Raw genomic sequence first — 27,512 nt, 5'->3', positions numbered from 1 at the left:
AGCTTTCATGGTTGAATGATTAAGAAAGACATTCTGCTATAAAAATAAGATAAAAATGAAAAGAAAATTTGATTCATTAGGTCCAGATTTTCAGAATCCTCTTATCTATGCTAATCTATGAGCGACCAGGAATGTTGCACAGCTGTATGAGTCAGCTCCATCTGAGCAGATGAGTAATAATCATAGAGATGACTGGTGTTTCTAACTGTAGATATTCCAGTGTGATCATACTGATATAACATTTAGGACTAAGTCCTAAGCATAACTTAACTTTAAATATGGCTAACAGCTGCCTGTCATATTGAACAAGTTGGGCTACTAAATTGTAGTACTTTGTTAGCCTCAGTTACAGAAAAGTGTTGTAGATTGACATGAAATTTTACTGTCAGCCATTTTAACTCAAACCAGAATGTAATGACATCAATAATGGAGTGTTTAATTTTCTGTCGTTTCTTCTTTTGACACTTGTACATAATGTCTTTAGATTGATCTTGAAACGTTATACTTTTGTTACAACAATAATCAGTCAGAAACATTTGTTTTTTTTAAATTTTGAGATAATTGTGCTTCATAATTGTTTTCTATTAATCAACTTCATTTACTTAATATAAACCCTTGTTTACTATTAATTAACTATCATAGAGACATCTCTATAGCTTTTCAAGTCAATGTGTACAATAAATTATATATACTTAATGTCTATTTTTTATGTAGGATATGGTCATGTCATTGAACTCATATTTGGTTAAAGATTCTTAATTGTCACGTAGTAACATTTTAGTGATACAAACAAGCATAAAAAGAAAATATTACTTGCTTGAATACTTAATTTATATTCAGGGGATTTTCACAAACACCTCCACAAAATTTTCCTCTGTATTTGATGTTAATTATGATTATTGGACAAGAATAGGTTTTATCATTTTCCATAATTTTTAGAGATTAATTTTATGAGTTTTGTTTGAAGTGGGGAATTTAGGGTGTGTTTTTTTTTATTATAATTTTTTTTCTGTTTTTAAATTTGCTTTTATCTAGTAAAAGTCTGTCTTTTTTATGAAATAAAAATTATATTCTAAGCAAAGCCAATCTAACTATATTACTGACATAAATCATTTTCTACAGATATTTTTAATGATTTCCCAAATTGAGTTGTATACCAAACAGTATCATATTCCGTTCTCATCATATTTACTTGTATTTATGTTAAGCCTTAACTTTTAGCAACTGCATTTTCTTTAGAATCACTGCTTTGTTACTACAGGGAAGAAAACTCACACAGTAACATGATACACCTACAGTGTGCTAAAGGTTAAACTTCTTATTTGTTTGGTATACATTGAAAACATTTGGTATATAGATGTAGAAACCTAGTTAAAGATTAATGAGTTGATATAAAGATAAATGTTTAACCTTATCTATTACCTTCTGAACTTGGATAATCAATCATTCCAACCTTAGACTGTCAGTACATATCTCAATAGAATATCTTCTGTCAAGTATCCTGGTGAGCCCTTCATGCATTGCTGATCAATTTACTTAATAGATATTTTCACAAGACAATATAATATAAACAGCTTGTGTTTATCTCACATTATCTTTTTTGTTCTTCAATTTAAATTGTTTGTATTATGATTTAAAAAAAAAAATTATTAATCATTTAAAAAATATTTCCCTTCTATGTAATTATATTTCCTTCCATATGAGAGCATTTTCATAATTTTGATTCCTTCAGCTTTCACAAAATCATGTTTTCTCTTTTTCCATTTTTATCTGTCAGATTGTATGTCAGGTATGTAATGCTCATTTTCATTTGGTGTTCTGCAAAAATGTTCATGAAAGTGTATATTTAATTTAACCCCACCCCTATCTGAATGGTACTTGTCTCCAATATGCATTTGAATTAAACATGTTTAGTGAGATTTTTTTAACAAATGATATTACTTTGAAAAGTGATAACCATTATGTTATCATGATTGACTTTCAGACTTGATGTGCATACTTGATCTCTTCACTCTCACAGAATATATAGTGATAACTTTATATTGCACAGCTAGATCATAGCTACTAACCAATACTTCAGCAGAACATACCTATGTGTACTTTAAAGTACATTAAAATAGATTGTTTTTTTTTAACTCTCTAGAACATTGCATCAATTACTAGCCAGGTAGTTAAACAAACAAATGGAAGCCAATGACAAGTTCTCTAATATTCTTGAAGTCAGTTTTATGTTAGCTAAGGTTTTAAAGTAGTACTATTTGTGTACTGTAATATTTAAAAGGCAAATAAATAAACAGATCTTTAATAATTAGAATTATAATATTATGAGAAAAGTGACAGCTCAAAGTGAGTGTATGTGAAAGGTATAAGTATTTAAATAATGCTAAAAGTATTTTTGCATGAGTATTGTATGTTAAGTTTGCCTTAGAACAATGTAGACACCAGTCTACTGCTGAATATATCATATTTGTGTATATTGTATAATATACCTGTGAAAACAAATTTTGATGGCAAAGATGTAATCAGAATAGGAAGTTCACTTTTTTCGAGACATCATTAGTTTTATTACTAAACGGCTTTAAAGTAATTTCAGAAAGTGTTACAGCAAGATTGAATAAGAAATGCCTTTCATATGTTGAGAATGATGATGCTGTTCATCAGATCCTAAATACTGACAAATATCTTTTCCTTCTGTTTACTTGTGAATACTTACGTAATAATCAGATTAATCCTGATGAAACATATTTGAACCTTGTGATTAATAAGGACAACAGTGGTGAGGTAATGGTTCTAATGATTGAGAAAGCTAGAGAAAGATATGTCTGTCACACATTGAAGACTGTCAGTGTATTATTTCATGATGAAAGATCTTTTTTCATCATTGTGTTTATATATTTAAACATAAAAAGAAAATATCTACCTACTGGTGCCAAGTATATGAAAAGGATTGTATCATTCCCCTTGATTTGAACTTTGTATTACTCTATTATGACACTTTGATTATAAACTTGTCAAAGACAATGGTGAAATTTATAAGACTGTGCACTTTAGTAAATTTTACTGACATCACTAAGTTTTTAAAAAGAAATTTCATAATCACAATATGGTACTTAAAATTAAGTTGTTTGATATATGAAAAGACTGTAATAAGTTTCTGTTTAACAGCTGTACAAGTCAGTGGAAAGAAATAAGTGATAGCATTAAGGAATGTTAAGAGGCATATCTTAGACTAAACAAATATTATTATCAAGGACAAAATAGTCATTAAATAATGCCTGTATACTAGAGAAAATTAGAGCGGGAGAGAGAGAAATGAATAACACAGTTAATTTCCTTCTCTTTTCGGGTGACATGGTAAAAAATGAAACAGAAATGCTTTATTCTAAAATAGCTTGCAATAGATTTATATTGAATATGTCACCATAAAACTGTAAGCTTTGTGCGGAGCTGTCTGCAGTGTTTCCCTTGTTGCAGTTGGTTGCATCAGATAAAATCTGCTGAATTTTGTGTTGTGTTTAACTTGTTATATCTGCAATGTGAGAACTGTCATTTTCATAATCACCTATTTTATAAGAAGCAATCTGTTTGGTGTATACAGTAGGAAAAGACATCAATCTAGTTTTCATGTAAATGTCTGAGATAGCTCTGTGTTTGATTCAATACATCTTTACTAGGAGTATGGGAATAAAATCACCCAAGATTATATTTACTCTTTCTTTTTACTCTTTTACTTGTTTCAGTCATTTGACTGCGGCCATGCTGGAGCACCGCCTTTAGTCAAGCAAATCGACCCCGGGACTTATTCTTCGTAAGCCCAGTACTTATTCTATCGGTCTCTTTTGCCGAACCGCTAAGTGACGGGGACGTAACCACACCAGCATCAGTTGTCAAGCAATGCTAGGGGGACAAACACATACATACACACACTTATATATATATATATATATATATATATATATATATATATATATATATATATATATACATACACGACAGGCTTCTTTCAGTTTCCGTCTCCCAAATCCACTCACAAGGCATTGGTCGGCCCGGGGCTATAGCAGAAGATACTTGCCCAAGATGTCATGCAGTGGGACTGACCCCGGAACCATGTGGTTGGTTAGCAAGCTACTTACCACACAGCCACTCCTGCGCCTATTGTTAAAATTGTTTATCCACTGAAGTTTAGCTGTTGTTTCTTATGAAATTACATATTAATTTCTTAATATTGAATCATTAGTGAAGTATCCAACTTGGAAAAACCTTTTGTTAGTTAATAAGAAAATTTTACATAAATGGCTGAAGAGCTTTAAAAAAAAAATGGTGCTTCTCCTTTTAGAAAGTTCACGATAAAAGAATATTTGAATTACCTTCACATAAGGTTTCATTCTATTTGAAATTTAATAAATCAATCTTTCTCCTTAACCCATTGAATGTTAAATCAGTGTCTTTTAGGGAAATATTGTTAAGCAATTAATTAGCAATACTCAGTAAAAAAAAAAGTAAATAAAATCAGCACTAACAATTTTAGAAAGGCATGCCAACTTCTTTATCAAAACTTATTAGGTACACGTTTCTCCAATAACCTATTCAACCGTTGAGCATTCAACAACTATCTTCCTTAGTTTCCTGCAAGGTACATTTGTTTTGTCCTGTTTTTTGTCTGTGCAAACTATTTCTATCTATTTTACTGTATAAACAGCTTCGCACTGTCATTGTTTTTCAGTCTCATGATCCATGAATATAGACTTCTCATGGTTATAATTGTGAATTTTTATTAGTATATAACTATGCAATACTTTTGCTCTATATTTTTATTCTGGACAATGTTTTCACCTGTGATTACTCTCTGATGACGTGGGTTATAGGTTATATATTGTCATTAGTTTAGACTCTTGCAATGATGTCATTTACTGTGCATTTGACTTGTGAGTGAATCCTAGAGTTCTATTATATAATTGTTTACCTATTCTCACCTTGCCTCCCCTTAATTTTAGTTTAAATTTGTGCTTTATATGTATTTGTTGTATTTTCATTGTTAGAATAAACAAAGAACAAACATTAGTTTTTGTTTCATATCTTTGAGTTGTTTGAAAATATTGAAGTCCCCTATAAAAATATTGATTAAAAATTGTCAATTACCTTTCATGATCAGAGACATCCATTAATGGGTAATTAAACCCTTTAATTTTAGTGGAATAATTGGAACTGCAACGCTCATTATCTTTATGAAAGCAAAATCAGAGAACTAGTAAGAACCAGAAACAGAACTTAGCTGGCAGACTTTTTATGATCTCACCACCTGTTCTATTGTATCTATGTCAGAGTTTGACCACTTACGATGCATTACTTTGTTTGTCATGAATATACTACCCATGATATTGTACTTGCTCTGACAGGATTATATAATCTATGATTTCAGTACTTATAATCTATGATTTCAGATTTTACCACTTATATGGTACCTATGTCTGAACTGTATCATACATATATAATACCTATGCTATGGTACCTGAGCCAGAATCCCACCACTTATGATATGGTATTTTCCATTTCCATTTAAAAAGTAACATTACAGATGATTATTTTAAGCTGCTTTGTCATTTGGAGTTCATTAAAATTTGGTGTGTGTTAGAGTTAAATAGATTTACTAAATTTTCTAATGATGTCTTCTAATGTTTCTATAAATGACTTGAACTCATCTTAAAACCGACTCCACACTCTAGTATGCTGCCTACAATCTGTAATATTTTACAACATTTATGTTTATAGAGTGATTTTGTCCATTTTTAAGTTTGGAAGTAAAGTTGATAATTGTGTAGGAGCTGAATTTGAATTTAGGAAATATGCATATATTTATTTTAAAATTTTGTGAATTAGAATTGTACATACATTATTACCTTGTTATAAGGTTTTAGAAACTCTAAAACTAAAAATGATTATTATAACTCTAAAACTAGAAATGATTTTTGTAGGATGGGATGCTAATTTTGAGTTCATTCATTCTTCTATATATATTAATGATATTCCTTTAAATATCTCTGAATGTATGAAGAGTAAAACTATTAAGACAAGATTAGAGCTCAAGTAGACAAGGTTTCATAACATATCTAGCACAGTTTTTACCTGCTTCATCTTTCTCATTAAAAAACAAGGTATAATAGCAATGGTTTAGATTTCTTATTGTCAATTTAATAAAAATAACTTTATATTATGATTTTTAATACTTATATTCACCAAAGAGTTAAATATTCATATTTTGTATGTTTGCACATAGCATGATATTTATTTTTCACATATGAATAAAAAATAGATAAGTATATTAGTATGATAAGTCTTTCTTTTGGCCTATTGTGTTAAGCATTACACCTAAGTTTGCTTGTGGGTTTTGTAGTTTAGATCTTTACTGACATATACAGAATTTCAAAAGAAGTAATTGCTCTCACTTCACCATGCATATCTGTCAATATATGCTGTAAGTGTTAAGGTCATCTGTTAATTTCAATATAAAATTCAGTGTTAATATTGTAAACCACCAAATGAATTACTTATCAACTTTCAAGTCAACATAGGGCTGTCCATTACTCATATATCTTTCTTGTAATGTGATTTAGACTCAATAACATAATAACTTCGACTTCCTCACATATAACACTGTATATGACATTAGGGACTCAAAAGAATATCATAACTTTTCACTGAGAAGTCTCTCAACAGTTATGACCCTTTCTAAAGTAAGAGGTAAAATTAGAAATATGATGAAGTCAATTGCATTTGAACAGAAATAATCCCAGTAAACTTCTAATGGTTGATATACGAGTGCAGTTCCTGGTAGTTAAGTTATTAATTAGATCAAACCGAAAAACTTGAAATTTGGTGGCATCTTTGCAGCCAAAGATTTTATTTTCCATTTTTGCTTTGCTGCACAAGTTGAAGCTATGAAAATTTTGAATGGTTAATGAATTCAGCATTAGGTTCTCAACAAAAGAAGAAAGTAGAGAAAGAGATAGAAGGGAAATGCCTTACAATTTTAAAAAGGAAATATATGGGTTACTGCAAATTTTTCCTAATTTACAATAGCCAAATTATGTTAATTTTTTTCTTGTATTTGCTTTATTTATAGACATGTGCTGTACATGAAATGTTAGTCTTTTTTTTTAAAGGGTTACTTCATTCACACACAGTTTATTAGGAGTGAATTTTCGCAAGGATGATTATTGAAACAAAGTTTCATGCTATTACAAAAGCAGTGTTAGATATATGATTATCTAAGATTCTAGAACCCCCTCTCCCTTCACCTCATGCAGATAAAGCCTTTGCTTTTTTTACTAAAGATATTTATGAATATAAAGCAATCACAATGTTATTATGCAAGATGCATGAATTTTTAGGTGCAGAGCCTTTCACATGAAAAGAATAAAGCAGTGCAAACCTAAAAGGATTGTATTAGTAGATGAGTGCATGTGTTAGAATTGCACTGACCTACTATATGGTCAACTGCATGAAAATCACTTAAGGCAGTGGAATAGAGTTTGCCTAAAGTCCTATTGTATAAATAGTCAAAAGTTCTTGGAAATTTACTGAATATTTTATCCTTAAAGTTTTGAGATGCATTGTTTATTTTTATTATATTTGAGATCAATTATATTTCTATTTATCTTTCATTTATACATGCATATATTCATACACACACACGTGTGTGTGTGTGTGTGTGTGTGTGTGTGTGTGTGTGTGTGTGTGTGTGTGTGTGTGTCCGTGTCCAGGGTGCATCAGTTTTTTAAGGACACCTCCTCCCAAGAGCTCTTTCTTATTTTTTTTTTACCTTACTTTACAGATACATAATGTCAGACATCATTCAGCAAATGAAAAGGCTTGCTGTAATTGTTGCCTTTAAAATAGAACATAGTAATACAGAGATGGCTCACTTCTTGAAAGTTGCCTGATCCTTTATCGTTAAAGTTCAAAAGTAGCTGGATGCTGTTGACCGAGGTCCAGTGTCAGAAGCTAAATGCAAAATATATGCACAGGGTCCTAATACTATCAGAACACATAACTTTGATTGACTTTCCAGGGTTTTTATTGATTATTTCTTAGACTTCTTGTACAAAGACATTGCAGAGGACCTTGAGGTTTCAGAATGCACCACCCGAGGAGTTGTGCATGAGAACGTCCAGTACAAGTCGTATGTGATGTGGAGGAGTCAGTTTGTGCTAGGTGTAATGAGAGAGAATTTTTCAATCTGTGTGAAGTGCTTGCTAAACAAGTTAAAATCCAAAGAAGTTAGAATGCTTTGGTTTTTCTCCTATGAAAAAAAAAAAAAAAAAAACTTTGATAAAAAGCAGAAGATAATCTGAAGGAATTTCAGATGGTTATGCAGAGACCTGAACGAGGTTCCAATGGTCATGTGCATTAAGTTCCCAGCAACTTTGATGGTTCTGGAGTCATCAGTAATGAGGGAGATGACATGCCTCCTCACTCTTTCCCACAGGGTTGAAGAGTCATTGCTGCTGCCTACACAGCGGTGTTGGAACTTGTGAGGCCCTGGATAGACAGAGTATACAATGGAAGACTCTATGTCTTCCAACAAGGCTCTGCACTATTTCATAAGGCTGGGACAATCCACATGTGGATGCCTGCTAATCTCCATGATCATCTTCTCTCAGACACATAGCCTCCTAGCTCACCAGATTTCAATTCACTGGTCTATTACATATGGAGCATAGACAAGAGAAAGGTCAATCAACACCCCCATGACACCATAGAATCTCTCAAATCTGCCATAACCAGTATTATGTCCAAAATTGATATAAATCATTTGATTCGAGCATGTCAGCTCTTCTGTACCCATATTGAAGCAGCTGTTGATGCTAACAGTGGATTCATTGAATAGGTGGGATAAAAAGATTCTCAACACATTGTTCCAACTTGTTTTCAAATACAGCTTTTCTTTGATGGGATATGCATCTTTTTTTTTTTAATTCATAGACATGACCTCCAAAAAAACTGATGCACCCTCTGTGTATGTGTATGAGTGTATGTATGAATGTGTATATGTGCATGTGTGTGTGTATGTATGTATGTGTATAATTATGATTGTGTGAGTTTGTAAAAACACACACAATCATATATGCAAATGTATGTATATAACACATTGTGACCAGTGATGTATAACATCTGATAACCTGGTTGATACAGTAATGTATGTATGTATGTATATTTATACGACTTGCTAAGCCATCATTGAACTGTTTGATGATTGCTTAGTAGGCTTAAACTTTAAAATCATTGTTCTCTATACAAATATATTGAGTAATCCTTTAGTTTAATGTAAAGTTGTTTTTATTATAGCAAAATACAAACAAAATATATGTATGCATATATATATAAATATATACACACTCACACACTTCAATTGACAGCCCATTTTATAGAATATTTTATATATAACATTTTATATATAATATATAATGTGGCATACATTAATGACATAGATGCCAATTTAAAGAATGCCACAGTATTGAAATATGCAGACGACATCAAGCTGTACCTTGAAATCAAGAGGACAGATCCTGATGTCTACAACTCTTTCCTGCAATCAGACCTAGACACAATGCAGCAATGGATCACAGACTGGCAACTGAAACTGGCTGTGGACAAGTGTACCACCATGCATTTTGGGAGAAAAAAACCCTGCGTCCACATACTCCCTCCACAACACTGATATCAAGAAATCCTCTTGCGAGCGTGACCTAGGCACCACTGTCAGCAGTGATTTGCGTTGGACAAAGCATATCTCTAAAATTGTCAAGAAGGCCGAGGGTGTCTTGGCATCACTCAGCAAGACTTTTGTTAGCCGCTCTCCAGCCATCTATTTAAAACTGTATACAGCTATGGTACAACCACACTTGGAATTCGCATCATCAGTTTGGAACCCCTATCTTGCTCAGAACATTGACCTCCTGGAATCTGTCCAGAGACGTGCAACCAAATGCATACCCTCCATCAGACACCTACCATATTCTGAGCGCCTTGTTTCTCTGGGTATGGATTCACTGAAGCTCCGGCGTCTGGCGATGGACTTGGTAAACACCCTCAAAGTTATCAACCACCTCACCAACAACAACACTGAACACCTTTTTGATCTCCATGTGTCCAACACACGTGGACATGCCTACAAAGTCAGAAAACAACACAGCTCCCATGACTTTCGGAAACATTTTTTCACGCTCAGAGTTGCTGAAGCATGGAATAAACTGCCTGCGTCAGTTGTTGACTGCCATGACACTGCATCCTTTAAGGCCCTCATGCTTTCCGAAATCCGCCGAAACTACACCTGATTATATATACACTTTAGATGAGTTGTAGTGCACCTGAGCACTGTACACAATTATTATTATTATTATTATTATTATTTATTATATAGATCTGACTGGGCCTGATGAAGCCTTCCAGCTTCATAGACCCCAGTTGAACCGTCCAACCCATGCTAGCATGGAGAACGGACGCTAAATGATGATGATGATGATGATGATGATGATGATGATGACATCCTTCAAAATTTCCATGCTATTTGAAATTTGCCAACAGTACACTCAATGCCCCCCACACCTGTTTTTTTTTTGTTAGATTTATTCACTGTTCACTTCCTGTGCATACTCTGTTACTTTTTCTGACTAATTGTAGTGCACCTGAGCACTGTATACAATAAGTTCATTATTATTATTATTTCATCATCATCAACAATATTATATGATAATTGTAACTATGAAGATACCATGAATAAATACATTCAGATATGTTACTTCCTTAAGTAATTTCAGCAATCACATCACAAGTAGTAACATCTTTTTGAACATAATTTGAAGTGTTTCACATATGGAAATAAATTGAATGTTTAGAGGTGAAAAAGAAATATGTTTTGATGGTCAAATACCAATATATTTTGTTATTTGAAATATATCTTCCACACTAAGCAAGTCTTCTATTTTAATGTCACTGAAATAATTTGTCCTGGTTTTGCTCAAGTTTATTTATGTATATACCATAGAAAATGTATGGAAATTAATTTTATTAGTTTCTGTTTAATTCTGTATCTAAAATGTATTAAGTAATATTATCAATATGTTTGTTTCTTGTTATAGTATCAATATGTTTGTTTCTATTAATATTATATGTAAGATTACCTTTATGGTGATCTCCAGTTTTGTCAACATAATTCTGACATGAAGATTAAAAATATATTTAAGGATCCATTTTGAGACCTATAAACCTCCTGGGAGACATATACCAATTATAACATCCAAATTCCAAACCTCAAGTCCTTTTGATTGCATCACTTATTAGAAAATTAATATGACTGATAGTGTTGAAATATTCAAATTGCACCCCACCCTGAAAGTCTCTCTCTCTTATGTATCTTTACATATAAATTTGACATGGGCGATTCTTTCTTGGGATTCATGGTCAAACAGCTGGGTGGAATTGTGTGAAAAATTACACAGATGTGTAGAATGATCCGGTGGTGATGCTGGGCTTTGTATTTTTTTCATAGCTCCCATGGTTACCAAGATAATCTACTATAATAATATTCTTGTGTTTATGAATGAGAAAGGAAGGGGTGATGAAAATTGTACACTGAAAAACTAAATCAGTGTTTCAACTGTGTGTATGAAAAAGGGATGTGTGCACGCAATGGAAGTGGGATGGTTCATCTTTGTTTGCTTAGTATTTAGGTTTATTTTTTGATTTGGTTGAATCTTGGCTGTTTTTTTTTTGTTGGTCAGTTATTTTTAGTGTTTTGACAGAAAAAAGTAATTCTAAAATATTTTAACGTAAGTGTGCCGAAACAAGTTGAATGCTTACACAGAGCAGGTTTTACAGCCACTTCATCCAAACCGACCAGTTGAAACCGGGCTTAGCTGCTAGTATACCATAAAAACCCATGTAATTTGTGCACCTGTGTAATTTATGCTGGTGATTTTCTGGTTTAAAAAAGCTTCTTCTCATGTAAAATTCGCACCTAAAAGTTCTCAGAATTGCTGATTTAGCCAGGGGCAAAAGGTTTTCAGTTTAGTTGTATTTAGCTTAATTTCACTTATAATTAGATTTTATTAGCAATAATAATTCTCTAAACGAGATATAGACAGTAACTGCTCCATCACATAAGGGACATTAGCCATTTGAATGTGGCTAGGGACAGGGCAGGGCGGTAGGGGTGTTACTGATGCATTTAGCCCCAGGCGATCATCAACGTCACCAGATAGGCTGACACCATCATGGTGTCCTCTATCCTGCAAAGGGAGATCATTCCCCGAAGAAGCGGATGCCACATACGGACCCAGGTTTCAAGGTATTTGCCTATCGTCAACGTATGGCAGGCACCGCTCCTCGACGAACAACTTCCTGTGCAGGATATTTATATATAGATTTTCACGTAAATACATTTACTGATTTCGAAAATCTGTTCGACAGCAATAATAATTCTCTAAATGAGATATAGACAGTAACTGCTCCATCACATAAGGGACATTAGCCATTTGAATATGGCTAGGGACAGGGCAGGGCGGTGGGGGTGTTACTGATGCATTTAGCCCCAGGCGATCATCAACGTCACCAGATAGGCTGACACCATCACGGTGTCCTCTATCCTGTAAAGGGAGATCATTTCCCGAAGAAGCGGATGCCACATACAGACCCAGGTTTCAAGGTATTTGCCTACCGTCAACGTATGGCAGGCACCGCTCCTCGATGAACAACTTCCTGTGCAGGATATCTATATATAGATTTTCACGTAAATACATTTACTGATTTCGAAAATCTGTTCGACAGCAATAATAATTCTCTAAACGAGATATAGACAGTAACTGCTCCATCACATAAGGGACATTAGCCATTTGAATGTGGCTAGGGACAGGGCAGGGCGGTGGGGGTGTTACTGATGCATTTAGCCCCAGGCGATCATCAATGTCACCAAAATAATTTCTGTTTAACAGGTATCACATTGAAAGCTATTAAATTACAGTGTTTGTGTTGTTTATCATAAACTTTATTTTACATTTCTTGCCCACATGAGATTATGTCTGATCTTTAGCATACTGCTGTATGTCTTCTCAAATCATAATCACAGGAAAATTTAAGAATTACCAACAAAAGCAAAGCTGATTAATACGCACAGGTATTGCAAATTAAGTTAAATTACCAATAAACATCAGCTTGGATGATACTTTACTCAACTGGCAGAGGAAGGTGACCGATCAAACTGATTATGTAGACAGAATTCTTTTCTGCCTATTCTTGTTGGAACATTTCATATGGAGTATCGAAATTTTAATCCCTTTCACACTTATAAAATTTTAAGAATTGTTTACTGCGAAGGAGAAATTAAATGTGTGCTCCATAGCGATAGGTAGAAACTCCAAGCAATGTACAATATGGCCCAGACTGTGTTTACCAGTATGAATGTCAGACTTCAAAAGCTAGTTAACCATTTAATAGTTTTAGTAAATTTATACAGAAAAAGTAAGCATTATACATTCCAGCATAAATAAAAGTCAACTTCATTATGCGTATTTAAACCATTATTTTTACTGTAAAAACCTATTCTGACATTAAATGAGTCAACTTCCAGTACGAATTTTTACATTTTGTAAGTCTTCTTTCAACAAAAAAAAAATTCAAAAAACAAATTCTGGAAACAATCTACTCATGTAATTTACATACCTCCTAAAGTTTATTTTTATTTTTGCAAAAAAACGTGTAAATTACATGAGTTTTTATGGTATATATATATATATATATATATATATATAATATATATATATATATGTGTGTGTGTGTGTGTGACATAACTAATATATGTGTATGTTTAAATGATGCAAAGTTGCAGTATTTTGTCCAGAGTAGACCCCTCTAAGACAGATTGTGTTAAAAAACAGTGTGTGTGTGTGTATGTCAGACTTCAAAAACTAATTAACCATTTAATAGTTTTAGTAAATTTATACAGAAAATATATATATATTAGTGTTTTGAAGGTGTCAAAAGGTTATCTGCTCGTTACTGTGTAAATGCAAATGTGTGGATTACTTCATTTGCTTTTAGCAACTACCGTGTTTCTCAGAAAATAAGTCCTAGCATGATTTTTCAGGATGATTTTAATGTAAGCCCTTCCCTTAAAATAAGCCCCAGTTGAGAGCAGCAGACAGATGGAAGAAATATGCAACCTCTTCATATTGATTCAAACTACTGTATATACACTGTTCAAAATATCTTTTTGGTGGCTAAAAACGTCACAAAATCTATCCTGGTGTCTCTTTTGTAACTCAAATATTAACAAGTTATACTTCAATCGACAGCCATGTTTGGAGCTCTCAAATGTATCATGTAACATGTTCATCAATGTCAGTACTGGTCAGCAGAAGCAAAAAAAAAAAAACATAGTAAACATTTTCTTTCAAGGCAAAAATCTCCTAGAAAACAACATGATGAAATTGAATGAGAAATCATTTGTCAGGTCATTTTCACCCCAAGAGAAGATGAGTGCCAACAGAAAGAGTTATTCCATTGAGTGCAAGAAAGAATCATGGAGGAATCACTGAGCAAGAATCTTACTGTTTTCTGTAAAGAAAAGAATTTGGATCTCTGAATAGTTCGAAAATGGTGAATAGACTACGATAAATTCAGTCAACAAGTGGACGAGGGAAATGCAGAGAAACACAAGTGTGGATCAGGTCAGCAACCACTATTTTCTGAGCTTGGAGATGTCATCTTTGAATGGGTTGCTGACAGGAGAGCAAAGGCTTTGGTTGTTTACAGGGTTGATATTCCAGCATTTTCCCTTGCAAATTTACCACAGTTTGGTATATTTCCAAAAGAATTGAAAGTATCACAACACTGGCTGGATGGTTTCCATCAGCAACATGAACTTTCTCTGAGAAGGCCGGCAACACTGTTCAAACTGGAAGATAGAGATTATTAAATGTGCACTTGCATTTAAGTCCTTTGTTGATGGGATAGATTTTTCTAAACACCATCACTCAAACATGATTGCTATGGATGAAACTGCAGTGTTCATGGGCCAAGGATCTCAACTGACAATTGATCAAAGGAGTGTATCATCAATCTACATTCCCTCCATTGGTTACAAAAGTGCATGAGTTACATGTATTTTGGCAATTCGTCTTGATGAAAGTAAAGCTCCACTTCTAATCATCACTAAAAGTAGGAAGGATAAAATTGAACACATTTCAGGCATCCGTATTCTGGAAACTGAAAAGGCATGGTGCACATTGGTAGGAGGTCAAAGAGGTCTGGGATTCAGGTAGCACAAAAGGCATGAAGAACTTCCTTACAGAAAGGAGAATAGATCAAATCCTGATTCCTGCAGGAATGACTGCGTATCTGCAGACTCTTGACATTGCAATAAATAAACCATTCAAGGAAATCAATGACTATATTGAAAACAATGATGAGAAATCAGCATGGAAATTTTGTGAAATCCAGCCTGCAAGAAATTGTGACTTGGGTGATGAATTCATGGAACAAAATCAGACAGCTGTGTTGCCAATGCGCAACAAGCAGGCTACCTGAACAAGAACTTCTCATTCAATGAGACTTCTATTACTCAACATGAGAGATTGGGGATGAAAGTTCTGCAAGAAATGGAGTCACATGAAAACTTTGCAAGAATTTTGGAATTTGGTGATTTACAGAACAATGACATTCCAGAGGACGATGACATGACTGTTGTTTCTGAGTAAAAGAACATGTAAATCATCAAGTAAATATAGATCGTTTTTTGTTATTTCTGTTTAATAAATTTCTGTCATAATAAATTGTCAATGTACATCGTTCTTTGTAATTTTTGTTTTAGCAATTTCATAATTTTCTATTTCATAATATTGTTTTTCAGTACACGAAAAAAATATGAACTCCTGAAAATAAGCCCTAGTGCATCATTTTGGAGTGCCCTGTCTTATTTTCAGGGAAACATGGTATTTACTTAAATGATCAAATGAGAATTGTAGTTAAATTGAAAAATTATCTTGTTAATTGACAACAGTACACAAAAATAATTTGCCATTAAAGAACGTGGAATTAATTTTCTTGCCTTTAAGTACTTCATATTTAATTCACTCATGCAACCAAAGTATTATAACCTGTAAAAGGTTTATTACTGAAGAGAAATATGTCCAAGAATTTTAATTGAACTTCATTTTATTCAAAGTTAATCTGATATAAATGTTATTGTAAAATGGATTTCCTTTCTTGTTGCATTGTACATGTTAGCATCATTGAGTCAAGTCTTTGAGAGAACTGTTCAAATTTTTTTGAAAGGAAAATGGATTTTCTAAAAAAAAAAACAGAAAAATTCTTGTTAACAAAGAATTAGAGTTCATCACAAATGAAATTCTTGTCAGAACTGAAGATTGTATACAAAAATAAGAGCTTGGAAACTGGTTGGCTATTGAGAATAAAGTTGAAGTGGAACCTACAATGATAGTGTTAGAAATAAGCTAGGCTGTTATGTATCTACATTTAGAAGAGAATGAGCCAAATCCAGAAGTTTTAGAAGTTCATCATGAGTGGGATTTTAAAAGCAATATGAGTATGAACAATTTGTAAATGAATTACTAAATGTGTACATTAGGATGGATAAGTTTCTTTTCTTTTTTAAAATAAATAGGTAAAGGCATGGCTGTGTGATTAAGAAGTTTACTTTCTAACCACATGGTTCTGAGTTCAGTTCCACAGCATGGCACCTTGGGCAGGTGTCTTTTACAATGCTTTGGGCCAATGCTTTTACAATGCTTTGGGCCAACCAAAGCATTGTAAGCGGATTTGGTAGATGGAAACTGAAAGGAGCCCATTGTGTGTGCATGTGTGCATCCATCATGCCACTGCCTGCCAACTGGTGTTGCTGTATTTACTTCCTTGTAGTTTAGCAGTTTGGCAAAAGAGATCACTGGAATAAATACCAGGCTTTAAAAAAAAAAAAGTACTGGTGTCGATTAATTCAATTAAAAATTCTTCAAGGTGGTGCCCCAGCATGGTCACAGTCTAATGATTGAAACAAGTAAATAAGAAAATAAAAAATCAAATAATTGCTTCAAGCTAATATTTTCATAGTATTTTTCTACAATACGATGCATGATGTTTTCATCTTCACTATAAAATATACATAAATCCAACATTGAAGCCACATCATAATTGCCATTTTTAACATCCACATTTCCATGGGTCAGTTTCTTGATGCAGATTGGATGCTCTTTCTGTCACCAACTCTCACCTGTCTGTAAGCAGTGTAATATTTCCCCATGACACAACATGGCTGCACATGATTAAGAATACACATATACAATATTATGTTAACATATTGTGGGTCATATTTTTCAGTTAAAATATCTGTTAATTTGGCACTTATGCTTTCAAGTGTGGGTGTTTATATTTTGAATATCAGAGCTTTAGAATCTGGAGGGGTGGAGTGGGGGACATATTAAATTGGAATGGGTTAGTGGATTTGGTCTGCGGTACTGCTTTCCATTTTTTTAAATGTGTACATTTATGAAAATCGTAATGTAAATTTTTGTCCTTGAATATATTTTGTTTGTATTTGAAATTACATTGAGACTGTATACTATTAATGATTTCAGAAAATATATGAAATGATTTTATTTTAATAACTAGTAGAACCATTACAAAATTTCCATCTTCCTTAATCATGTTATATGAGAAAATATCTTTAAAAACTTTTGTTGAAAAATAGTTTTCTTGCAGTTCTGATGTCTCTGATATTCAAAATAATAAACGCTTGAGGGTTAATGGAAAATAATCCATGCTTAACTGAACAAGTGTTAATAAAATTCCAAGGTTTTGGTATTTGACAGGGAATTATCATCACCATTTGGCATCCACTTTCCATACTGGCATGAACTAGACTACAGGTTGTCAGGGTTCAAATCCATTGTTATTCAGTTACTTCCCTTTCAGATAGACCCAAAAAATATGTCTTACTTATACATTTCTCTATGGTTCAGTTCCTGCAGCTGGATTCCCTTATTTCCTACCATTTTACAGAGAGTATTAGGTGCAGGTTATTGTGATACCAGCCCTTCAACAAGACTAAAGGATTCTCTTGATCCAATGTTGTCTCCACATGGTCACCAACCAAATACAAAAAAAAAAAAACTTTTTACCAAATTGATTTTAAAAAGTTATTGACCAATAAAGAAAAATAAAAACAAAATCTGAGGCAATAGTAAATTTGCTGAAAATGTAATGTATATGAAATTGTGTTATATATACATTGTTATATCTTTTTATAATGTCTTCATTCACAAGCCTGTCCTGAGGGTACAAATCTCACCATATGCACTTTTGTCTTTACTGCTATCACAACTACTATCACCATTAATATAGTCCCCACTATCACAGCAACACTGTTAAATGCAAATTTCTAGAACAACTCCTTGCATTTACAGAGGATAATGTTATCAAATGATTATATTTATTAAAAATAAATGGTCCAAAATTCTTTATCTAAAATGAATTCAAAATTACTCACTTATTAGGATTGAAGTGGTTACAATAAATGGTTTCCATTGTGTGTGTGTTATATTTGTATGTATTCTATATAACATAATTCTGAAAACTTCAAATTTTGTAATTCTGAGTTCTGCATCTCTGATTGTCTAACAAAACTTGAACTATTAAAAAAAAACAAAGAAATTGAAAACAAAGAGGAAACATCCAACTGGGTGCATGAATAAAGATAAATATTTCTAGGTATATTTTCGGATAGAATATAAAACAGGCCTATAATTGTCACAGATATCCTGTGGTATAATACTACTTTTGGGGTATTGAAAGAAATCCAGTTGAAGTTTACAAAAAGTTTTGTAGTTTATTCAATTAAAAGAAAATATGTCACCTAATAGTAATACTGTAACTGAGTGAAGGCATAATTTCAAGAACTTGGGTAACAACTCATGTAATGGAAACAAACTTGCTATTTCCTTAATATATTTTGTATAAAGGTGGAATTGGTTGAAAAAGAAAAAAAAAATGATTTACAGCCAAAATCTTACATAGGATCATCAGAAAATGAATTTAAGATGAGATTTTACTTGCACAAGATTTTGTTGTTGACCAAAAACAGGATATTCACTTCCAGAAGATTGAGTCATTGTCTCCTTTAAGATAAAATGATATATCCTTGCTTTTACATTTGCTTTCAAGCATAACAGTACAAAGAAATTGGGTTGTCATTTACATTTAAACAAAAAGATTTCAATATTAGTTGAGAGTTTCATTATTAGTTGAACTCAAGAACTGACATCCTGAGCACTTGTTCGCATAATTTGGAAAACTTTCTATATAACATGTCTGATGCACAACCAAGAAATTCAGAATTAGAAATTTTTGACAGTTTTCAATTTCAACTTTGTCTTCTCTTTAACTATTTTTTTGTTATCTATTAGGCTACCTGTGTCGGTGGCACATAAAATCACCCCTACACTCTTGGAGTGGTTGGCGTTAGGAAGGGCATCCAGCTGTAGAAACACTGCCAGATCTGACTGGCCTGGTGCAGCCTTCGGGCTCCCCAGACCCCAGTTGAACCGTCCAACCCATGCTAGCATGGAAAGCGGACGTTAAACGATGATGATGATGATTCTAAGTAACAATGATATCTGCTCTCTATATCTCCTTTAGCTGCTTTCTCTTTTTTTGTTATAGGTTTTAGCTGCATTCTTTTTTCTTCCTTCTTACTTTACCCTAACCTATGTTTTTTTTTTTTATTACAGTATACTATGAATGGCCTTAGATTTAGTTTTATATTCACTCATTCAAATATTTTCTTTTTTGCTTTATATTTATAAAACACAGAGTCAAATAATGTTTTTGAATTCAAGTTTATCATCACACAGGGATCCAATCAAATCCTTTTCTTTATTTTTGTCTGAAAATTCTTTGAAATAGTTTCTAGTTCAGATTTTGTTTGACAACAAGAGATGAAAAGAAATTTGAACTTTGAGTTTAATGTATATCATATATTTTGTCATCTACCTCCAGTATTGAGTACTCTGTTTTTATCTTCTTTCCACTGAAGTTTTTGCATTCAAGTGTCTACATACATTCATATATGCATCATTATCATCATCATTACTTTGTCCACTTCTCCTTGCTCACATTGGTGAGGCAGAGTTTATTGAGGCAGATTTTTTTCTATGACTGGATGCCTTTCCTATTGCCAGCTCTCAACTTTTTCCAAGTAAGCTAATACTTGCCCACAACCAGGCATGTTTTCGCAGAACATTGGAAGTGAATGACACTGCCACTCATTTACAGCTATCATACAATGAGACACACGCACACGCACACACACACGCACACGCACACACACACACACGTTAAATGATGGTGATGATACAGTAATCCCTTGACTATTGTGGATGTTAAGTTCCCAAACTCCCTGCAATAGGTGAAAATTGATGAAGTAGAAACAGTACTGTATATTTTTTACATTATTTTTATAATTTGTATATATTTTATTATAAATGCAAAGCAACACCAGAAGTTTAAATAATAAATCGCAATAGGTGAACCTTAGTTTGGCAATGGGTTACTGTACACACACACACTGCATTTGAAATATACATGTTCTATGTTATATATAATACACACACAATACATATGTATTATGTGTATTATATATACAGAATAATTGCTGAGTATTGTTAATATCTATTGCATTGATTTTGATATAAGCAAATATGCACACTTATACAGTACACGCTTATAAAAGTACACATTTATATACACACTTATGAAGTATATTCTAGTTTTCTTTGAGGAGTGTATCATTGAGCTGTGTTATATAGAATGGTGTGTGTATGCATGCATATGTTTGTATGTATAAATGCACTCTCACACATACGTACACATGCATTCATTCTTCATTTTCTTTATTATTCAGAAGTCCGAGTGCAGGATCTGCTTTGAATGATTCTGGAAAAATAGAAAGAAGACGTGTAAGTATCTGGAAATATTTATGTGAGCATATTTTATGAATATATTCTTTTGATTTTCATATGTGTAAAATCCTTTATAGAAACAAGCCTATAAATGAAACATCTATTTGAGAGTTGGGTTGAAATAATTATAAATATTTACCAAAGCAATGTAATTGAATGGAATAACAATTATTTCTATAATCAATATATAGTTTAGATGGAAACAACTGTTTTGGTCTTTGTAATATTTAGGTGTCTGTGAAGAAGTTACCCTGACGTCAGACATTTTTATGTAGAAAAGAGGAAATGTATAAACAAGCTGCTCCAAATTCAACTTCAATCTGAGAGAATGTCAAATTCAGGAATAAGTTCTATGATGATTAGATCGATGTGTTGTATGAATAGAAATGCAAAAGATGAGACATAATCTAATTATTGTGATAATTCATTTCAGAAGATGAGATACATAACTGTTGCATTTACCAGTCAAATGCTGATGTTAATGGTATTTGACTAACCTCCTCCTTTCAAAATTGCTAGTCTTTGGTGACAATCAGAAACAATTCTTTTGTTGCACATTAAATCTTTGTAAATGCATTTCTCTTTGATCAGTATGTATATTCACATATGGAGCGTATATCTGTATATATTTTAACATTTTATTCTAACAATTTTGTAATTTTAAAACATTATTTTAGATCGCTTTATAGTTGGACTATTTACTGCATACAAATTTTAAAAATATATTGTTAAAGGGGAATAACTCTAAAGCTACTAAATATAAGGGAGATAATTTTATGCAGTTTTGAAAATTTTGACGTTTCGTTTCGATCATCTTTTTCCTTTCCTTTCTCTTAATCTTAACTTTCTGGATCAGAAATGTTGATACTGTTGAGTACTATTTTAATCATCGTGTAATTTTGTCGAGTCTTTCTAAAGTGTGATAAAGAGGATGGTCTTTTTATGGATGCATTTTGTAATTGTTTTATTATTGATACTGGTCTGTGAAAAATAAAACAAAATCCTATTTTATTTGATTGCATATTAAACGGTATGTTACAATGTATGTCCTATATGTTCTAAATTAAGCTTTTAGCTATACAGACGATGTTTGCTCTGTGATTTAGAAAGTATGGAAGCAACTCTTTAACCTAGGTCAGCATAAAATAAATCTTAAACCATGATAAATCATAGCTTTTCAAATACTTTTTGTGTTAGAAATCGGGTAGTTTATTAGCAGTAATTGTTAAGTACATATTTTGAGGGGAATTTGGTAAGTTTAATTATTATTAAGTAAACAAAATGCAGGTTGATAAAACAGTAATTGTTATCATTCAAATATATTGTATGAGAATTTATTAAATTCATAAAAATGTTTTTTTTCTTTTTGTTTAGAAACTTGAAGACCCAATTGAACGTCGAGTAGATTCAACAAGAGTTGATGCTGAAGACCTTGTAGAAGAACTTATAAAAGGAACAGATCTACGCCTTGATGACAGTGAAGAACGTAAGATATAGTTTTTCTAACTATTAAAACAATTTATATACCATGTGTTTTCTACATATATTTGATGAATGAGATTTACATTTCTTTATTTATACATATGTTCTTTTTGCTTTTTCTTGGAATTGAGAACTAGTTGTTTAGCCCCTGTCAGTTCTGATGGAATGGACCTGATCAAAGGTGTTTCAGCCAGGATCATTCTTTCATTTTGTGTATCCGATTATATTGTCTAATATGATTAAATATTTTTAAGAAGGTAGAATATAATGTGAGGAATATTTGGATGCTATTTCTTGTATGTTAAGCAGCTATGGTTTTTATCAAATACGGTGGATATGAATCAAAACTCTTAAACTGTGTTACATCAGTTGGTGGTCAATACAAACAAATCTTGTACTTTGCTGTCGACTGTGTTCCTAATTTCAGAGAGAGGATTAAGATGATGATTGTGTTACTATAGAAGAATATTTTGCAGAAATATTTGAAAATTTAACTCGTGATAAATAAACTGAAGTATTTTTATAAATAACAAGGAAGCTTAAAGATTTTGTATCTCTTAAGTTTGAAAATTTGGATGACTGTGTTAGATTAGAGGTGTTACTATGTAATTATGGAGTCTTGTATGTTAATAACCGAAGAGACCCTATGAAGAGAAAAGGAGTTCCTGTATTACGCTGCTTGGGGAGAAAATGTTTTATAATGATTTCTATAAAATTTTTGTAGTATAGATGCAGGTATGGCTATGTTGTTCAGAAGCTTCTTTTGCAACCATGTGGTTTTGGGTTTAGTTCCACTACACAACACCTTGGGCAAATGTCTTCTACTACAGTCTCAGGTTGATCAATCCCTTGTGTGTGTTTGTGTGTGTAATGTGTCAGTGTCTCTGCCTCTACTTCCACTGTTTGATAACTGGTGTTTGTGTACATTGCCTTAGATTTGTGGTTGGGCAAAAAGTACCAAACTTTAAAAAAATAAGTTCTGGAGTTGATTTGTTTGACTGAACCCTTCAAGGTGGTGCTCCAGCATGACCACACTTCAATAACTGAAACAAGTAGAAGGTAAAAAACATATGATGTGGAGATGTTAGGATCAGAGGTTATTAGATCAGTAGATGTAGAAGAAAGATGCATTTCAATAATTGTCTTCGGCATGAATTGTGCTAATAAGTATATCACAACTTTTTGTTAATTATAATTATATTTGTGGATAAATATTGAGGATACACTATTTTGAATATATAATTGTATTCCATAATCTTTTACATGTTGCACATTTGTTTTTTTTCATAGGATATCATTAGATAATTTGGTTTGCAAATGTATGGGGTAAGAGTACTTGCAATGTTAGTCTGTAAATAGATGGATAGTTGTCTGATTTGGAACTGTGTAGTGTTTCAGCTTATTTCAATTAAACTTAGAAAATGACTGAGTTACCATGTGTAGAGATTTACAGTGGGTAATTATACTGTCTAGACTGTTTGTATTAAAAAAAAAGAAAAAGAGCCAGTAGAACAGCATGGTGTTACACATGTAAGTGTATATATGGTTGGAGGTGATACTTATTTTACCTTTTATCTTTTGCTTGCTTCAGTCTATGGACTGTGACCATGCTGGGGTATTGCCTTGAAGTGTTTAGTTGAACAATTAGACCCCTGTCCCTTTTTTTAGCATGGTACATGTTCTATTAGTGTTTTTTGCGAAACCACTAAGTTACAGGGGCATAAACAAACCAACACTGGTTGTCAAGCCGTGGGGCAGGGACAAACACAAAGACACACACACACAGTGAGCTTCCACACAGTTCATTGACTAAATTCACTCGCAAGATATTGTTTGGCATGGGACTATAGTAGAAGACACTTGTCCAAGATGCCATACTGCGAGACTGAAACTGAAAATGAATGGTTGCAAAGCAAACTTCTTAACCACGCAGCTAAGAAATCATTTATGTGAAAGACAATGAGAAAATAAATGAATGGGTTTTACTCTCTGATTAATGTTCTGTCAGCAAGTGCTGTGCCATAGGAAATTATATCATTGGTTAATCTCTAATTGTACAGTATTTTAAATATATGAACATTTAACTTGATGTACAAGCATATAGGATACTCCATTAATGCTAAACTGTGGGCTCAAGAAAATACTGAAATAATCTGAAATTCACTTATATAAATTTATAGTGAACATTTTGTAGATTTTTTCATAAAATACGAACGGTGGTGCCCCAGCATGGTCACGACCTTCGGGCTAAAATATTTTTAAGGATTTAAGGATTTAAAAAAGAAAAGAAAACATTGTTTATATGAAGGGGAATACAAATAAATATGAACTGCTATATAAATGAGGACTTCACATGTCTAATCACTTGTTGCAGCTTCTTCTCATTCTCTTCTGTATTGTATTCCTTAAACTCTACCATAAATAGCTTTTCCCAGTCTTTCTTTCCCACTGCAAAATTTCCCTGGAGTTTTATAGCCACTGCTTCAATATTTTTTATAGTCATCAGTCTATGGATCTTTAAGCATCTATTTCATTTGCCTTGAAGGGTTTGCAAAGGTCATAGTTGCAACTGCTCCTCTTTCAATTAAACAGATGGAAATTAAAACAAACTAAAGCAAATTCAGTAATAAGCCTTGAGTTTACATTGAATTTGAAACTATCCCACAGACAATAATCAAATTTTCTTGAAGTCTTCTAGAATTTTGGTGAAGCATGCATAAAATAGTTTTTTGATTTTTTTTTCTTTTGATTTTTTTTCTTCTAAGCAATCTGGAATTGTGGAAATAGGTTTTCTATGCTGAATGTGCTCAAGAAAAAAAGGGAAAGAACATATTTAATTTGTAATATCTACCCAAATATTAGAGCAGTTTGAGATTTGACTCCCCTAGTATACTAAAATTCCTTCATCGAAAACGTTTTTAAAAATGAATAATCGAGTACGACCTATACTGGTGTAGAAAGCAGACGTTAAAAAGTGATGATCTTTGTGAGAGTATTTCACCTGATCCTTGAGAATGTAATGAGGTAGTTTCATAATATATTAAACCTTCAGTATGTTAAGCTATTCTTAAAAGTGGCTACAGTTTTTGTTTCTACACTTGAAAACTACCTCATATTTAATGATCTTCGATACTCATGTCATTCTAGCACATGGGGTCCTCTGCCAGTCAAGTTTGTACATACGCAAGCTTGTGCAGGCCTGTGTGAGATTTTGTTGGGGGAAAGACTAGCAGTTGACCATGCATGCCAGTCTCCCCTCTGCACATTTCTGACACTCACCCAAAGGAAAAGTCACCAACTTGGGTTGTTGTTGCTTGGCATTACCATTGGCGTGCTAATACTTTATCATTACCTACTTTGAAAGGATGAAATTCATCTTGATAGGATTTAAGCATGGAGAGCTGGAACCAATACTATGAGGACTTCTGACTAATGCTCTGACAACTCTATCAATTCACCATCTTACTTACACACAGTGTATCTCTCACATACACACACAGAGATGTCATATCATCAGAGCTCTTAACTCCAAACACTACCCTGAGATTCTACATACAGGGAAACCTCTATGTATTTACTCAGCATACTAGAAATATTTACTAAATATTTTCAAATCACACCATATTAAAAGAAGAAAGGCCATATTAGATATTAAAGCTATAGACTCTTCTAAAGAAGACATAATGATGACAGCTGGAATTCTTTTCATCATAAGTCACCTGCATCAAAATTGACCTGTGGCTAAATAGCAGGAGAGTTGTACAGAATTAGACTGGACAGTGGGACAATAACCTCTTTTCTAGACTGCAACATTGCACTGCCACTACATGTTAACATGTGCAGTGTAGTCCTCAACCAGATGAAAGTATGATACATCTGGTGCTCTGAATGTGTGGTATGATTAACTTCATGTTGCAGGTCTTCTTGTTGACACAGCCTTGGACTACATAGCAACGACAAGCTTATTATATTTGGTAAAGTTTTCATGGGGAAATATGAAGCTTAATTCACACTATATATTCATAGTTTAAAACATTGGTTAAATTTTATATCAATATCTTTTCCATCAACTGCTATTGAACCTATGCTAATATCTAATGTTTCTCTCTTTTCAGGATCTGGGCTTCAATTGTTTATTGATACAGATGGAAAGACTGCCTTGCGTTGAAAATGATGATGGTGATTTTGCATCGATACGATCCAATTGCCTTCTTGGGGATTTGTAAATGGGTCTCTTTTGGTGGGAATATTGGGATTTCTGCAGCAGTTGCTTCCTGGTTGTCTTTTGATATTTAAACCTATCACCACAATGCTGGTCATGTGGAGAAAACCTTTCTGTTCTTCAAAACTTCTGAACTATTGTCCTACCTTTAGACTTTGCCTGTCAGTCTATCTATCAATTTGTTTCCAATGCAAATTTTTTTTTTGTCTGTAAAATTTCAAACACAGATAAATGTGGTAGAAAGTTAAAAATAATCCCTTTGTAGAGACAACTTTAACTAGATTTCCCATGGCTCCTCTGGAAAGTAAACATAGACTATGAAAATTTAAGTTCGGTCTACTTCTCTATCTCTTCCCTCCTCTTTCTGTCTCATGTCTATCTGTTTCTTACTGTCTTTTTCTGTCCATGCTATCTTTTTCTCTCTAGCCTGATCAGTCTTTTCCTTTCACTCCCTTTCCATATATCTCCCTATCACCCTCAGTATCTATATATTCTGCTCTGTAGTTATATTTCTCTCTCATTATATATTCCCCATCACTCTCTATCTTTCTGCCTGTTCATCTACTTATCCTATTCAGCTATCTATCTGTTCATCTATCAGTTAATCTATCCCTATTAATCTTTGTCTAAATCTCTTCATTTTTATATTCACCTCTAGCCATCTCTCAATCCAACTACATGCGTGTGCTTGTGCACACACACATACACACACACACACATCATACATCACACCTTACAGTGATTTAAAGCTGTATGTCTTATTAGATTGCTGAAATATCACT

General features: G+C 32.9%; 1 protein-coding gene across 2 annotated transcripts in view; it reads left to right on the top strand.

Annotated features, from left to right (window-relative positions):
• LOC115229146 (protein FAM102A) overlaps positions 1 to 27,512 on the top strand; it is a 232,310-nt gene that overhangs the window by 203,980 nt on the left and 818 nt on the right. Inside the window, exons 6-9 of one of the 2 annotated variants that reach the window (XM_029799557.2) lie at positions 1,778 to 1,789; positions 20,969 to 21,023; positions 22,401 to 22,512; positions 26,624 to 27,512. The exon at positions 26,624 to 27,512 is cut by the window's right edge and continues 818 nt beyond it. In XM_029799557.2, the coding sequence (XP_029655417.1) occupies positions 1,778 to 1,789; positions 20,969 to 21,023; positions 22,401 to 22,512; positions 26,624 to 26,676 (232 nt within the window). In that variant the 3' untranslated portion in view covers positions 26,677 to 27,512. The remainder of the gene's footprint in view (positions 1 to 1,777; positions 1,790 to 20,968; positions 21,024 to 22,400; positions 22,513 to 26,623) is intronic. The other variant, XM_029799563.2, reaches the window with a different exon arrangement.

The sequence above is a fragment of the Octopus sinensis genome, linkage group LG2, assembly GCF_006345805.1.
Source record: "Octopus sinensis linkage group LG2, ASM634580v1, whole genome shotgun sequence".
Taxonomy (NCBI): Eukaryota; Metazoa; Mollusca; class Cephalopoda; order Octopoda; family Octopodidae; genus Octopus; species Octopus sinensis.
Note: the sequence above shows the minus strand (reverse complement) of the source record. Positions and strands in the feature narration are given on the sequence as shown.